Genomic DNA, 15,668 nt, shown 5'->3' with positions numbered 1-15,668 from the left:
AGGCTGGACGGGGCTCTGAGCACCCTGATCTAGTTGAAGATGTCCCTGCTCATTGCAGGGGGTTTGGACTAGATGACCTTTAGAGGTCCCTTCCAACCCAAACTATTCTATGATTCTACGATTCCTTAACAAAACTGGATTGCCTTGAGAAAGTTTTCCCATGAAGCACTAACTGGTGAAAAGAATAAAAAAAAAAAGAAAACAGAAACATCATTTCTTGTATTCCCTTTTAGCAGTGGCTGTTAGCTTTTCATCATCCCTGTGTACTTTGGCGAGAGCTACGTGTTCGCTGCGTTGTGACAAAGCTGCAGCAAGAAACAGAGCATACAGCTGATGATGCTAAAGAGAGCATATTTATAGAGCGCCGGCAGACACATGAGTTGGGGAATGAAAAGCTGACAAGCTGTTGGTGACATCGAATGGTAAAATGGGAAGGAGCTGGGAGATACCAGCCCTGAGATTACCCATTACATCACTGTCCCATTTAGGAAGGGGCGGATGCTGGTGGTTACCTTCTACCTTGGAGAAAACTTGTGATTTAAATCAGATTTTCTTATAGGTACTCGCTGATATCTGTCACTTTTACCAGTTCCTAAAGGGGCTTGTATTAGACAGGATTGATACCAAACAGCATGAACAATTCAGAAAGACCTTGCCATGCTAGTTTGCATTGACACCCCATGCTAACAGGAGAAGTGAACAAAAATAAGAGGCAGAAGGGAAAGGCAATGACAACATGAAGACACAGGGAGAAGGCAGCCCAAATGGGAAACTGTCTCCACAAGTGGGGAGAGGACAGAGGGGCTCCAGATGAGGAGCCACCAGAAGCAAAGTCAAGACTCCCAGCACTAAAGAGCTCCTTTTATAAGCTTGTCCCTCAAAAAGATATGGGCCATCGTGGCTCCACATAGGGCCCAAAGCAGCGAGGACAAGACCACCATTGGCTGCCTGCATTATGGGACACTGCGCTCTTCCCAAGGAGCAACTCTGTTACAGGTGCTGCTGCCAACAGGCAATGGGAGGACAGATCAGACAACCTGGAGATCTCTTGGGTCCAGGCTTTGGGCAGCTTTGAAGATGAAGTTCAAGAATTCGAATAATTGGTATTTGCTGCAGAGCCAGAGCGGCAATGGAGACACTGAAATGATTCAAAACAGTGAGAAACACAGGAGAACTCAGACTTTGCATCTGCTCATGGGGAACGCAGCCCACTGAACAGCAAGGACTTTAAATACTTCCCCTCTTCTCTCCAGTAACCCCCGTTTCTTGTCTACAGTTAGCTTCAGTCAACAGGCTCTCATTCATCCAAGAGCAGGTTCACCCATTGCTTGGGAACATGATTGGGCATCAGCTGTATGTTGCGGCAAAGCCTGTCCCTCACCGATGGATCCCAGCAGAGATACAGGTGTCCAGTCCAGCCTCTGCGTTTCAGGGTGGGATCAGCTCCAGGCAGCTCGATGCCTCTCCACACCCTTCACGCATGCTCTCCAAGAATAAGAAGTACTCCATGGTCAAAGTGAGAAAAGCATGCATGGATGCTTGCTTTGTATTCAGCTCAACCCTGCTGTGACCTTTAAAAAAAAAGACAGGTTTTCCACGACACTTGGGCTGGGCTCAGAGCACCCAACAGTTTGGAGAGCTTATCGTTTTGAAGTAGAGAAAAATAAATGACAAAGAGGACAAATATCACCAGGAGAAGGGAGACACCGACATTCCAGTTGTAAAGTCTCAGTTTCAACATTTTTCCAAGGGTAATGACGCTGAGGTTTGCATCTCTGTCCCCATTGCCCAGAGAAGTCTGTTGTTTGCAATGTTGCACCAAAGGCAGCAATAGCATGGCCAACCCATGCTGCAAGAAAGCTACAGAAAGGTGGCATAGGGTCTGGTAGCCCCAGCAGCAAGAAGCAGAGATGGAAGCTCTGGATTTTATTTCGCTCTTATCAGGCAGGGCTGGTATGAGCAGTGCAGCTTCACTGCTTCAAGAGCCCTGGGCTTTGTTCGCAATCACTCCCACTGGCTCATGCAGTGCTGGGAAAATGTCACTCCTCCCCTTCCCTCCTATGTTCCAGTTTTATCCTCTGTAAGTGGAGAACAGTTTTATAGTCCCCCTTTGCAAGTGACAGCGATCTGCAGATGAAAGGTGCGGGGCCAGTACTGAAGGTGAGTTACAGCATGTAAAAAAAATCACCAATTTTCAACATTTCATCACGTTAACTTCCCAGGAACTTTCAAGCACTCTAATTGATGCCTTTAACACACAGATACAATGAATTCAGAACCAACCATCAAGTGTGAAACCCACAATGCAACTGCTAGATATGTCACTTTGCCACTGCAAAACAAACAAACAGCTGCCCATGATGTACAAAGAACTGATAATGCTACATGATTCATTCAGGACATCCTGTCTACTTCACCCAACAGGAGCGCCCAGCACCCTCTTGCAAGCATGGATTTGGTCATGGAGGAACTGGGCATCTCCAAAGCCATCCGCCAAGTCAAAGAGCTGCAGCCATGGCCACACGATTGCTGTCATTAACCAGGATGAGGGAAATTACGAAGATCTGGAACAAACTCCAAAAGCAATCTCTAAGCAAGAACTATCTGCCAAGTGCTTTGTCAAGAGGATCAAAACCAAGCCTTTTCACCCACAGTCTGCAGACAACGCGCAGTCCACAGCAGATTTGCAAGTAAACACGAATAAGAGCAAATCTGAAGCAGTTGAGACACACTGGCAAATAATTTGCAGGGAGAAATCAAAAGGGAAAGTCACCAAGTCATCTCTTTGTTGTGGATTTTTTTTTTTTATCCTGTCCGGCTGGCTGTAAGATGATTCGTTATTCCCTGTAACACTGGGGGATACGGCACACCAGACACGCGTGTCTCTTGTCAGGCAGTTTATTTTCAAAGGGCTTGGAGGCCCTCCACAGAAAGGTGGTACAACAGAGCAAGGCAGAGAGGCACTCATTGAATATGGATGCCCACCTGGCTGCTGAATATAGATGAAGATCTCAAAGGCTCCTTTGCTTCACTCATGTTCAAATATCACGTCGATGACACAAGAGCTTCCCCAGAACAAAGTGACAAGCATGGCCGTTTCTCACCAAGCGTGGCCTGACCAACGTGCATCCCATAATGGTGCTGGGGGACCTGATAGGAGGCATCGCAGCCCCCCTCCCCACTACACCCACACCTCCATTCAAAAGTGGTTCCAACTAGTGAATCCCCAAACACACAATGGGCACAGCCATTTTACATCTCATCCGAGCCTGAGATGCCACAACCATTAAAGAAAAAAAACCAAACCAATGCTTCCAAGCTTTCACGCTTCCGATGCAGTATTTCTCGAGCATGTTTGTTGGCATCTTGCTACCCCTCATGATCTCCCCACAAGCCTTCCTGCATTGTGGCAAGGCGTTTCCCTGCTTTCCCCTCCACAAACCGCCTACCTCCGAGACATTAATCCTCTTCCCAGCGTTTTTGGCTTCAAACCACCTGATCCAGCTCAAATGCACGGGGCCCAGGTTTTGCGTAGAGCCAGCAAAAAACCTCCTGTCTCCATTGAAAATGTACACTTGTTCCTTCAACGCCCTTATTATTAATTGCTATAAAACTTAATTTTATTCATCATTTGTTATGCCTCAAAATTGGATGGGAAAAAAATTCAAATTAAGTGAAGTGAAAAGATTTCAGAGATGGTACAGAAGGCTCCTGAAGGAGCTGAAGAAAACTCTCCGGAGACTGAGAACGCAGCGCTAACCCAACCTGAAAGAAAGAAGATCTTAAGACAAAGAAATCTTGCCAAATTGATCCTTTAATTATAACATTAGTCGTTTCTTTCAAAGGCTTAGTGCAAGAGCTGGGGGTGGGGGGCAGAAAAGACTTAAAGGGAGAAAAGACTTAACAACACCAGGATGAGTGGAAGCAATTAGGAGGATTTAAATTACTCTCTTGTTTGGTACAAGGCAGATGGATTTCATTTTTCTTGCCATCGTGCTCAACTTCTTGCTCTGCCATCAGCTTCCAGAGGTCTTCTCCTTGGCAGACCCGAGGACGTAGCCTTCCCAGGTCAGGCAGCATCCCCTTCCACTCTGCACCCACTCAGCTATTGCTGCGGACCACGAATACCGGTGATTATGGCAGCTTTGTCACCCTGGAAAGAGGCTGGAAGTATGAGACTGGATAGGGGAAAGGAGTCTACCAGCCCTCAACAGGAGGACAGATGCTGCAATGAATGGAGGAGGGCGATTACAAACCATGTTTTCTCTGCAGGGGCTGGGGAAAGGGAGATGGAAAAGAGTCAAAACACAGCCTGTCTGGTATCAGAAACTCCACATGAGTCCTCAATGTTATACCTCCAAGCATGGCTTATTTTTTATCTTCACTCTTTCATCTTCTTGCTCCCAGCAACAAGCTAGACATAAGCCATCTTCTTGCCAGGAGGGGCAAAGCAGGCAGGACCTCTGCAGTAGCTAGGACATGACCAGTGATGAGCTGTGGTCATTACTGGGATGGCATTACTGCCACTGCAGCACCACGCATGCCACAGGCGGCAGGGACGGGGCAGCGTGGCTCTCACCCGGTCTCTGCTGCTCTGGAGATGCAGCCCAAACACAGAGATCCAAATTGTTTTACATGAGAAACAGCTGAGCCAAAAAACAAAAGCCCATTTCACAAAGAAGGGAGAGCAGACCTTTGCAAATCTCCAGCACGGGGCACATGCAACTTCTGCATCCCCCTGACTTGGAGCCGACCGACCGCAGGGCACCGTCCGCAACAGGCCATCAGCTGCAGGGCAGGAGGAGGTCCCGTCCACCCCTCCTAACTCCTCCTGCAGCATGCAATTCTCTCTCTGCACTACAGCGGTTCTCCCTGAGAAGAGGTGCAGAGCTGCAGGTGCACCCTGCCACACCGCAGCAGGGTGCTGGATGACACCAACCTCAGGCCAAAAGACGGCAGCAGGCAACACTTGATATGAGTCTCAGCATCTTCCCAAGCTCCCAAATCCACCGGCTGCCACGCGGCAGAAAACAGGGCATTTCAGCTGATGCTCCATCCTTGCTCGCTCCCACTGACTCTCTTCTGCCAGGATTATTTCGGTAGCTTGTGTAGCTGAACAGTCACATCTCCTCGGGCTTCATACCTGCTCTCAAAGAGGAACAGGGCCAATTTTTTTTTTCTTCCCTGCTTTCAGTTAGAATTAATTGATCCGTAATTGCACCCATAGAGGTGGAAAGTTAATAGACACAGTAAAACATGCCAAAGCCCCAGAAGAACTGGCTCTCCAAGCCCCTGCCTGGAGTGACTCCATCTCCTCTTAACAGCGTTGCATGCAATCCCAGTGCATGTGTGCGTGTTAGTATTTAGAGAGAAAAATCAAGGAGTCTCGTTATGATGGAAATAATTTCTTTTCCTCTCCCACATACTTTGTGCTTAGGAGCAGATGGATCCAGGCTGTTTACATCACGGAGGTCATGCCTCAGCTTAACAGTTGGGGAACTGACTGTTGGGAGAGATGCGCATCACAACCAGAAGATTGCTAAATCTGGGCTCCGGCAAACTTCTGATGGTGGCAAGTTAAACATACAAATGTCCTCCTGCAGCCTCTTCACATTCAGGACCTGCCTCGAGTGTTTGTTTCCTCAAAGAAAACCGCTGCTGAGATGAAGAGAGGCAGAGAGGCAGCTCTGCAGCAGCTTGTGAGCATGAACTTCGAGAAGAAGCCTGGAAATCCTGAGCAGACCCTGTTATTCTCCGGTGCAGATGGTGCAGTTTGCAGACAACGTGGGTCCAGGTTTCTGCAAGCGGGCTACCAGGGCTCGCCACTCATCACTGCGCCCCAAGTTAACAGAGCGACCGTGATTTCAGCTAGCTGGGCATGGCTGCCTGTCTTCCCCCAAAGCAGTGCCACAATGCCAGGGGAACGTTTCCTTCACGTAGAGGTGTTTCCATGGAGCTCATCCCCAAAGTGACCTTCTCCTCCCAGCTCAGCCCAGCCGTGGGGCGTGCAGGGGGATCCAGCCAGACCCTGCCTGCTCATCCAGCTCAGAGGCTGGGAGATGGAAAGGTCACCCTTTCCCTCCCGCAGCAGAGCCAAGTGCTCTCTTCCAGCACAAGAGGATTCCAAGAAGTGTTAAAACCAATAAAAACTAAGCAAGCAAAGCGAGGAACGAAGCCCTTCTTACGGCACTCAAGGACACACATTGCTTGTGTGCAGAAGTACCTTCTCCTGCCTTGCATCGCACCCCTCCACGGCTCTGGCAGCAGCTTTGGCAAGAGGATGCTTCACCGCCGCCGAGGTACTGCATCCACTGAGCTGCAAAGGATGTCTGTGGCCATGGCCAGGCAGGAGGGCATGCACGGTGGCCTTGCCATCGGGTGGCAGAGCCCAGCTTGCCGCCTCCACTCACCTCGCTCAGCCCTCCGGGGAGCTGAGCAGTCACGCTTTTCCCTAGGTAGCTGGCACACCACAAGAGCATCTCCATTGCCAATTAGGCCACCCACCCACTTGCATCCTTCCCCAATACAAACCCTATTAGCAATAAACAAACAGTTGAAATGCCAGCCGGTGCCTGGGAAGGGCCCTAGACAACTGCATCCAATTTGCGGGCGCGGGAACAGCTGCCTCATGCAGTCCCCACACAGGCAAGCACCGAGCATGGACCAGGACACGGGCCGGGCATCCCACCAGCCACCCTGTGGTCCTCCTGCCAGTGCCTGGCTTGCAGGCCAAAGCAGTGCTACCTTGCTGTGTCCCCAGGCTGCTCTCAGCATCACACCAGCACCAAAAGCCTCAGTGTCCACACAACACACTATGTTGGCACGATTCAACACTGCAATAAGGGGCTTTTCCAGCTGCCTAGCCCTGAGCTTCCTAACTTTCCTTCTCTGGGCTTTTGTAGGAAAGCCCCTGCTTGACACTGACACCCAGTTGGACTTTGCTCAAATCCCCAAGCTAGATGTGGCATAAGAAATGCAAAAGCGACCCAACATTGCTTGGATGTCTTCAGCCTCCGTAAGAGCTCCCTGCAAGGCAACATGAAGCCCTTCCTGCACCCTGTCCCCAGAGCCCCTTGACTCAGTCAGACCCCAGACTGAGAGCTGGGGAAATTCAACCCACCAACAGACCCTGAAGCCCAGCCTGCCGCTCCAGAAGCACTCCTGAAACCACCACCATCACACCTGAACTCACGAGGACACAGGACAGTGACAGAGATGACCAGGGCCAGTCTCCACATTGATCCCAGCATCTAAGGGCTTTCCAGCTGGCCAAACCAGTGCTACAGTGGCTTTTTTTTTGCCATGAGGGGCAATTAGGAAAAAAATGACCTGCTGCTGGGCACGGGGTCCCCACTGCCACCTGCAGTGAGGGCAGAGGAGCCCACATCCCCCTTCCAGTGCAGGAGAGGGCATGCTCTCCCCATGCACCAACCCCTGCCAGCAGCTGAGGTTATGTGGATGCAACCACAGTTCATTGTCATGGAGACAAGAAGCCTTTTTCTCTCCAAACCCAGCTTAATGGCATGGATTAAAACCTCCTTTCCCCTAGGAAGAGCAGAACAGGGGCAGTTTCGTTGTCCCTATGTCCCCGGCTTGTCCACACGCACCCCAGGCACCCCTACTCTCACCATTGTGCATCCCCCACTGGCGCCAGGCACATCCTCCCAGCCACGGCCCGCACAGCATGGAGGTGCCTTTCATCGCTCCCACACATGCCCCAAACCCATCCCAACCCATGTCCACCACAGTCCATCAGCCAGCAAACGCGCACCCCACTACAAATGCATCCCAGACTCAAGCACGTTTCCATAAGGCTCCCCCACATCTCTCCCCTCCAGCAGGTCCCAAGCAGCCAGAAGATTGACACTGACCATTTCTTGCAGGTAACCAAACCCGTGAGCTCTTCAGCAAGGCAAAACAATGAGAAAGCATCAACGCTGCCCCTTCCCTGGCTCCCCAGGGAGTGAAGGAGGTAAGCAGAGCCAGGGAGCGATCCCTCACTGTGGGGCAGGCAGGCATGGAGGGGACGGGAGGAACCAGCTACTGGGATCCTGGGGAGCACAGCAGTACTGGGTGCCAACCTTGGGTCTAAGAGGCAGGGGACAGGCATGGCCTGGAGGGGAAGGATGGCGTCTTGCTTACCCTGACAGCACTCCCAGGACAAGGTTGAGGACAAAGAAGGATCCAATGATGATGAGGGGGATGAAGTACAACCAGTTCCAGGTGGCTCCTAAGGCATCATTGGTCTGGAGGGGAAAAGAAAAAACATGTGTGACGTTATGTTCAACACCAGCACCCGGGGCAGAGGGAGGGTGCGTTAGCTCAGGCACGGTGACGATTCTCCCTCCAGGCTGACCACGCGAGGCTCCTCGACGTGTTGTGGCCATGTCCGCCAAGCCTGAACGGGCACCAGACAGCTGCCTGTGCAGGCAGGTATGCCCAGATGGGGGCTCCCAGCTAGCAGTGCCCTGATGCCCCTCTGCATCCTACCCCAGCCATGCTCTCCTCCACGGTCTCCAGCCCTCATTGGGCAGGACCACTCTCCTCTGCCTCCTCCTACCATCCCTGCAGGGACACAGGGGCTGCAAGACAATGGTATAGTTGGAGGTGCAGGGCCCTGCGGCCCAAAATCGGGGTGCTGAGAGCACAGGGGCCACCCTGAGCGTGCTCCCCCCAGCAGCTTGATTTGGTGTTCGCCTGCACATCCCACCGAGACAGGGCAAAGCAGCCTCGCAGCAGCAGCACCTGCTGAGCATGGTGCAGGTTAAGAGGGAAAGATTTGTAAGGTGCCTTAGGGCCAGCAAAGCTGGCAGCTAAAGAAGAGACAGAAGATGCTTGTCCTTCCATGCACAGGGGGAAAGGGGCTGGTGCAGACAAGCCCCACACCTTCAAATGGGCGTTTTGCTGACGGCATCATTGCTAATACCTTGCAGACACCCTCCTGCCCCAGGTGCGTTACCCCAACCCCAAGGAGCTGAGAGCGGAGAGTCACTCTAACCACAGGGCAAAGCCCAACAGCTAAAAAGGCTGCTGGCAAGCCTGCTCTATACCTCCAGACATTTATTCACTGAGGCTTTTAATAAAGCAGTGCCCCTCTGTACCTCACAGCCACTTCCCGGGCCCCATTTGTCCTCTGGTGTCAGGCACAGCGCACATGACACCGGGCTGGAGGGTGATGTGGCAGAACGTGACTGTCTGGGGGAGGTGGTATCAATCTTGTTGCAATGAAAGACTCTTTCTCTTTTCTCTCTCTTCCCCCCTCTCCCCATGCTAATTAAGCCCTCATCTTCGTCTGAGTCATTGGCACCACGTCTCCCGGTCGGCCAGTGCAGGAGCCAAGACAAGGCTCTGAAAGGGGAGAAGTGCATCTCTGAGGGGGAGAGAAAGTCACCACACTGGAGTTTTCCTTCGGTGACCAAGGCGTCAGCAGGAACCTCAGCCAGGTGTCCCCACCACCCTGACGCTGAGCCCAAGGCAGGAAGGGCGGTGCCAGCACATCCCGCTGCAGGCACCAACCACAGCACCGGGAGAGGGATGCTTGTGGGCAGACCCCAGTGCTGAGGAGTGCCTGGCACACAGCAACAATAAGGACTTTGAGGTTGGGGAAAGCATCTGGAAAGTCTCACCACCCTCCTCCTTTGGCACCGGGGAAACCACGCGTGTCTTCTCAAGGTCCTGCACCTTTCAAGAGCCCCAGTCCACCACCAGCCCCTTTCCTCAGGGCCATGGGAGAAGCACATGCAGGGAGGTGGGAATGGTGCATGGGAATCCCGTATAGCACATGCTCACCACCGCCCTCCAGAGACACCCAGGCCACCGCGCTCTGCTCTGACAGCACCATTTGCCATGGCATTAGTCTTCAAGGCATCATGGAACCCCTCAGCCCGAGCTTGGCTGGGCTTCAGCTCCCCAACAAGATGTCATTGGGTATCTGCCACCTGTGCCAGGATCACTCGTCTTTGAAACTGGCTCTTGCCCCAAAACCATGGGCTTTCCCCAAAGTCCTTGGCACAGGGGATGCAAAACAGATGAGCTCTGTTCCTACAGGTGAAGAAGACATCTTCCCCCAGGGCTGGGCCATCACCACCCCTTCTTTGGCTTTCTCCCCTCCAGTGATGCGCATCAGGAGATGGAGTGGGAGACAGGGATGAGATGATGGAGCAGAGGGCAGTTTCCCTGGGGTTATCAGCCAGCGATACCAGTAGCAGCACCCAGACCACCTCTTCCCGCTGCAGTTTGTGGACATGGCCAAAGCTGGTGGCGCCAGGGACCCACATCTGGGAAAGCTGAGGCAGGGGCTCGGCAGGGCCCTGCCAGGACAGGCTGTCTGCGATCTCCACCTCTATGTGCATTTGTGTACCCAGCTCCCATGGGGCTGAAGGTAAAGGGGATTAGAGAGATTTTAGGGGGTTTTGGGCGTTACGTGTCCAGCACTGCCAGCAGCCAGTGACTCCAGGAGGGGCACTGCTGGGCAGGTGAGAGGTCATGAGGAGCTGTGGCCATGGACCCCACATAACCAAGGACACACCACTGACCACAGCAAGCTCAGGAATGGTCCCAGCCACCCAGGATGATGCCAGCAGGCTCAGGAACAGTCCTGCCCTGAGCAGCCACACGGGTCCCCTGGCTGGTGCCAGCTTTGACAGGACCCTCCAGCCCCAAGATAAAATTTCCCAGGGCACATCCCAATGCTTCCTACAAAACCAGGAGCTGGTGATGCCCAGCCAGGCTGTGGTGGCTCCAGCCCATCATCTGGTACCTGCTCGGCCACTTCGACTGCCAAAATTTGCCCTTTTATTCCCCAAGGAGCTGGAAGAGTTGCTCCAGTACCTTTGCAGCACCCAGGCTGCAGAGGGCCCAGCTGGGGGGACAAGGGGGCTTGTTTAGGAAAGACAAGGGGCCTGGCATTTCACAGGCTCTGCATCTTCCACTGCTTCTCTAGCCCGTGGTGGAGAGCATGACCACAAAGCATTCAGGGCAGCAGGACATCAGCACGGAGAACAACATGCGTGCATGCACGTGTGTGCATACACACGAGTGGATGTATTCCCATCTCTCCATTCCCAAAGCTGAAGCACATCTGCCCAGGAAACCAAAGGAACTACAACACCTGGCTGCATTTGCCTGAGAGAGGATGCAGACTGACAGGTTCTCACAGAATTGCTGAGTCCAGACCCCCTTGCATCATGCAATCTCCCCCAGACTTTGGTCAACTTTACCTTAAAAACTCACTATTCCCACTGGAAGGCTCCTCAAGCAGATTCTCTAACAGCTGCTCTAATTTTCAGCCTAAATTTATTTGTGGTCATTTTATATATCCCTCTGTTCTTTTACCAGCATTGGCCTTTGGCTGAAATACTGTTTCCCATCCTGATGTATTTATAGATAGCTATCATGGCCATCCCCAGCCTCTGCTTTGCTAGCCAAAGCAAGCTTCCTCCAGTTCTCTCTTGTATGACTGGCTATCCCTCCCTATTTTATCTAGTAGCCCCTTCCCTGCTCCAGTCCAGGCTCAGTTCATCTTCCCTGGATGCAGAAGACCCAAGTAAGAGGTCCTAATGCGTCCTACTCCACCCCTGCACGATGCTACCAAGACTTTGCCATCCTGCCTGCAAACCTCCTTGCTCCTCCAGGGCACTGCTGGCCTAAGGTCACCCTGCGGTCACTCTCTCATCTCATCTTCCTCCACACTTCTACTTCCCAATCAGCAAGACCTGGGCTCCTAGGAGATATCTTTGCTGTTCCTCAACAAGCACATGGCTTTCCATTTCTCACTGCATCCCACATCTCTTCCTCCAGCCCTCAAACTCCTCCAGCTCGGGGTGGCAGCCTCTGTCCCCTCAGCTCCGGGAAGCTAGCCGACGCTGGAAGCAGGAAAGCCTGCAACTCATCCTCGAGGAGCCCCACCAGTCGCCACCAGCCACTATGTCCCCTCAACACCACCCAGCGCCATCCCAGCACTGCTCACTTCCCTGCCAGCCTTGCAGAGCTCCTCTTCTCCTTTCCCTCTTCGCTGCTTCATTAACACTTCCCCATAGCAAAAGCTTTACTACAAAGAGCAGCTCTACACGTTTCCAGGTCTCTGATGCCAGGTTAGCCTGGTGTGACCTACCTTTGGCAAACCCACGATTCATTTTCCTCTTTTGCCTTCCAAATCTGTTCTGAAATGGCATGCAATCGAGGTCAGGCTTACAGTCCTATTCCTGCCTGCCTTACTTTTTTTCCCCTCCTCCCCCCGCTTTTAAATATAGGCATTGCATTCGCTATTCTCCAGTCAGATGGTGCCTCCCCCAACTCGATGGAGTTGTTAAAAATACTTGTTACCAGACCTGCCATTTCATGTGCCAGCTCCCTCCAAGAGCAGGGAGGGGGGAGAAACCATCCCGAGCGCAGGACTGATGGGTACGATGGTCTCGGCACTTGGCTTCCACATCAGCTGTGCTCGTGGCCGTGTCCTCATTCCCACTATCCAGGCTTTTTTATGGCCTCTGTCTTTGTGTTGACCAAAAGCCAGGGTGAAATATCCATCTGTGCCCAAATCTCCTCAGCTGTCACTTCACTGTGCCTTGCTTCCATCTGCAGAGGTGGGGAACCGCTTGCCACTGCTTTGAGCATCCTTCATGAGGTCCATGTTGGCATGACTTTTGGCAGCTCCCGCAGCACTTCCCAACTTCTTCAGCACCAAGATGTAGTTGTCTTTACTGAGCAGCCCCTTTTCCTATCCCTTTGGGGCATCGTTTGTTCTTAATATTGCTCCATAGGCAGTGGTTCATCACCTTGGTCCACTGTGCCTTCCCACAGGTTTTTTCCCCTTTGCTGAAGGTACCAGGAGGTCGTCATGTGCAGAAGTCAGGGTAGACACAAGGAGTTTAATCCCCAAATTGCATGAATGAGGTAACTCCTTTATTGAAGAAATTCCTTGCTCTTGCCCCAGCCTCGCAGCAATGCTCGGCTCCCTGTACTGCAGACCAGGTCTCATCGCTCACCCAAGCCCTTTGGGAAACAGAGGAGCTGCCTGACGGCTGACCTTTGCTGCTTCTTCCCTTTCCTTTAAGACAACCACCTTTTCGTTACGCACCCCACCACCCAGGCTCTCCCATGGCCACCAGACCAAGAAACACATTTGCTACTGCCCCCAGGCATATCCGAGACACCAACACAACCAACGTGATCTTGTCAGTGAAGACTCGGAAGCCACAGCTTCCCCAAGGGACTACATACCCAAGGGTGTTTCTCACGCCAAGGCATCGGTGGAGACCCCCAGCCGGAGCTGAATCACCACACTCACATCTCGGACACGACCCATCCTGCTGCCAGCAAAGCCTCCAAGCCTATAAACGACACCACCAAGGCGTGGGAGCAGGACCCTCGTGGGGTGATGGAGCCGGCACGGCAGGTCCCCACCCGGCGAAGGAGCCCCCGCCGGCTCCCGCTTCTCAACCTCTGGCACGAGGTTATTCTTTTGGCAGCTCTTGTGTTGTTGTTGGTTTTTTTTTTTTTCAAAGGGCAGGAAAAGGCGCAGGGAGCTGCAAAAGCAGGTCTCACTCGGGGGGCCAGAAATCTAAAGAAATCTAAATATATACCCGAGTCGAATGCAAAGCACAAGCTCGCAGCCCACACGTACCCTCCCTCGGGCTGCACTCGCATGGGAAACTTTAGGTTTTCTTTGCTATAGGGGAAGGGGAGGGGGGAGGAACAACAAAAAACCCCACAAATTCAATCTCTCCTACCTAAATATAAACAGAGAGCATGTTCTGCCTGTGCAGGGCACCTTTAATGACTGCTCATTGCCCACCAGCTCAGGGAGGGGAACTGAGGACAGGCTGACCAAAGCTCTGGGCACCCATCTCGTTCAGGGAGCAGCAGGACACGGGGAGCTGCTGGACTTCATTCACACAGCGATCCACCCTCATTGATTCTCTGGTGTCTAGTAACAGGGCCGGGCTCCCACTTCAGGCTTTCCCAGTAGAGGAGGGGAGCTTTCTGCCCCTTCCCCAGCAGGACACGCGTCCTGGAGACCTCCATGACCAGCTTGGCCAACATCAACTGCCTGCGCTGATGCCCCGTAGGCAGCCAAGTCCCCTCTCAAAATCCATCTGCATTAGGAGAGAGCCTCTGTGGTTTCTGTTTTAATCTGGACCAAAATGGCACATCATTAGGTTGGGGTAATATACATTCATTACTGTAACCAACTGGCCATGACTTGCTCAGGGGATACGGCAGCGCTGCACTACGGGGGGCGGGCGTGGAAATCCATGGGACCTCCAGTGGCACAGGTAGCCTCATCCTGCTCTCATCATGGTCCTCTGCCAGGGATCTCTCACCCCACGGAGAGCTCCCGTGGGGACCCACAGCTTTGCCTGCATTGCAGGCAGGCTTTAACGGGCAGGGATGGGGTGACCAAACTGTCCCAACCACCATGGCTGGGCAGGAGAGGTCTGTCTGTCCCCCTAGCAAGGGGGTTTAGGGATGATGGGGAAAGCCAGGATCTCAGGATGCTTTGCCCTGGGCTCTGTGCCTGCTTTCCCCAGCACTTCCCAGGGGCTTGCTGCCCGGCGTGGGGGCAGAGCAGACCTGTCGGGACAGCGGGTGCGAAAACACCACAGCTTCCATGATTTGTACACCAAATCCTTGGCTTGGCAACTCCTGATGGTCTTTGCCTGGTGGTGACACCCACCATGCCCCTGCCATGGCTGATGCCATCCCCCAGCATCACCTCCATGGCCTCCGACCTGATCCTCCTTGCAAACCACGGCTGCATCCAGCTGAGAAACACATGCAGGCCAGCAGGAACAGCCTCAAAATCTCCACGCACCAGCAAAAAAGGGGAAAAAAAAAAAACAAAAACAAACCTTACAGCAGAATCCCTGGCCTAACCAGTTCCCTCAAGTCCTTGACACCTGCTGCCGCTCTCCCCAGCGCAGTAACAGATCTCTTTCTTCCCTTTAATAGCGGTAATTTGATCTCCTGCATGCAGGGCCATGCTTCACTCCCCGCCAGCTTTGCCTGGTATCCATCAGCGACCCCAGCGCTGGACAAGATCTGAATGAAAATGCTTTGTTTTTCCAAATCAGGTTAATGAGGAAATTGGTACATTTCCTTTGCAGGGCCGGGTGCGGCCTGCGGCGGGACGCATCCTGCCACGGCCGCACGCCGGGGTCTCCAGGCAGGGTGGGCACCTCCTGCCTGATGCCCTGCCTGTAGCGCTGCCTTTCGCTGGCCCCAGGGTGCTCTGGGGTGCCAGGGGCAGGCAGGAGTCCCTGCAGAGGGGCCCAGAAAGCTCATCAAAGCCCACAGCGTGTGGGCATGCTTGTGTCTGTGCGTGTGCAGGGAAGGGGAAGGAGTGGAGAAACAGGAAAAAACCCAGAATATTTCATTTTTCTGTTTTCTAAATGGAATGCAAAAAATGCATTGCTAGAAGCGTTACTAAAAATCAAGTGCTTTCAAAACATCTGGTATGGGCACGGAGACCAATTATTGCTCTGTTCTTCTCTGATCCACCCAGAAATCACACCCAGATGCCCCAGCATCGATCCGCAGACCCTGACCCCACGTGTGCCTCCTCCTCTCCCCGCAGCCATCCCTTGCTGTGAACCCCAAGCTGCCCCCACCTCTGCTCCCAAACCCCCACCTTCCCCCTGCCTGGACCCCTCCTGCATCTTCCCCAG

The 15,668-nt window shown here is 53.0% G+C and overlaps 1 protein-coding gene across 1 annotated transcript in view; it reads right to left on the bottom strand.

Annotated features, from left to right (window-relative positions):
* The window catches only part of CACNA1E (calcium voltage-gated channel subunit alpha1 E), a 122,023-nt gene that overhangs the window by 57,071 nt on the left and 49,284 nt on the right, over positions 1-15,668 (bottom strand). The window contains exon 8 of the mRNA XM_019471144.1: positions 8,143-8,246. Within this exon, the coding sequence (XP_019326689.1) occupies positions 8,143-8,246 (104 nt within the window). The remainder of the gene's footprint in view (positions 1-8,142; positions 8,247-15,668) is intronic.

Source organism: Aptenodytes forsteri, unplaced genomic scaffold, assembly GCF_000699145.1.
Source record: "Aptenodytes forsteri isolate BGI_AS27 unplaced genomic scaffold, ASM69914v1 Scaffold289, whole genome shotgun sequence".
Classification (NCBI taxonomy): Eukaryota; Metazoa; Chordata; class Aves; order Sphenisciformes; family Spheniscidae; genus Aptenodytes; species Aptenodytes forsteri.
This window is presented reverse-complemented; position numbering and strand designations above follow the sequence as displayed.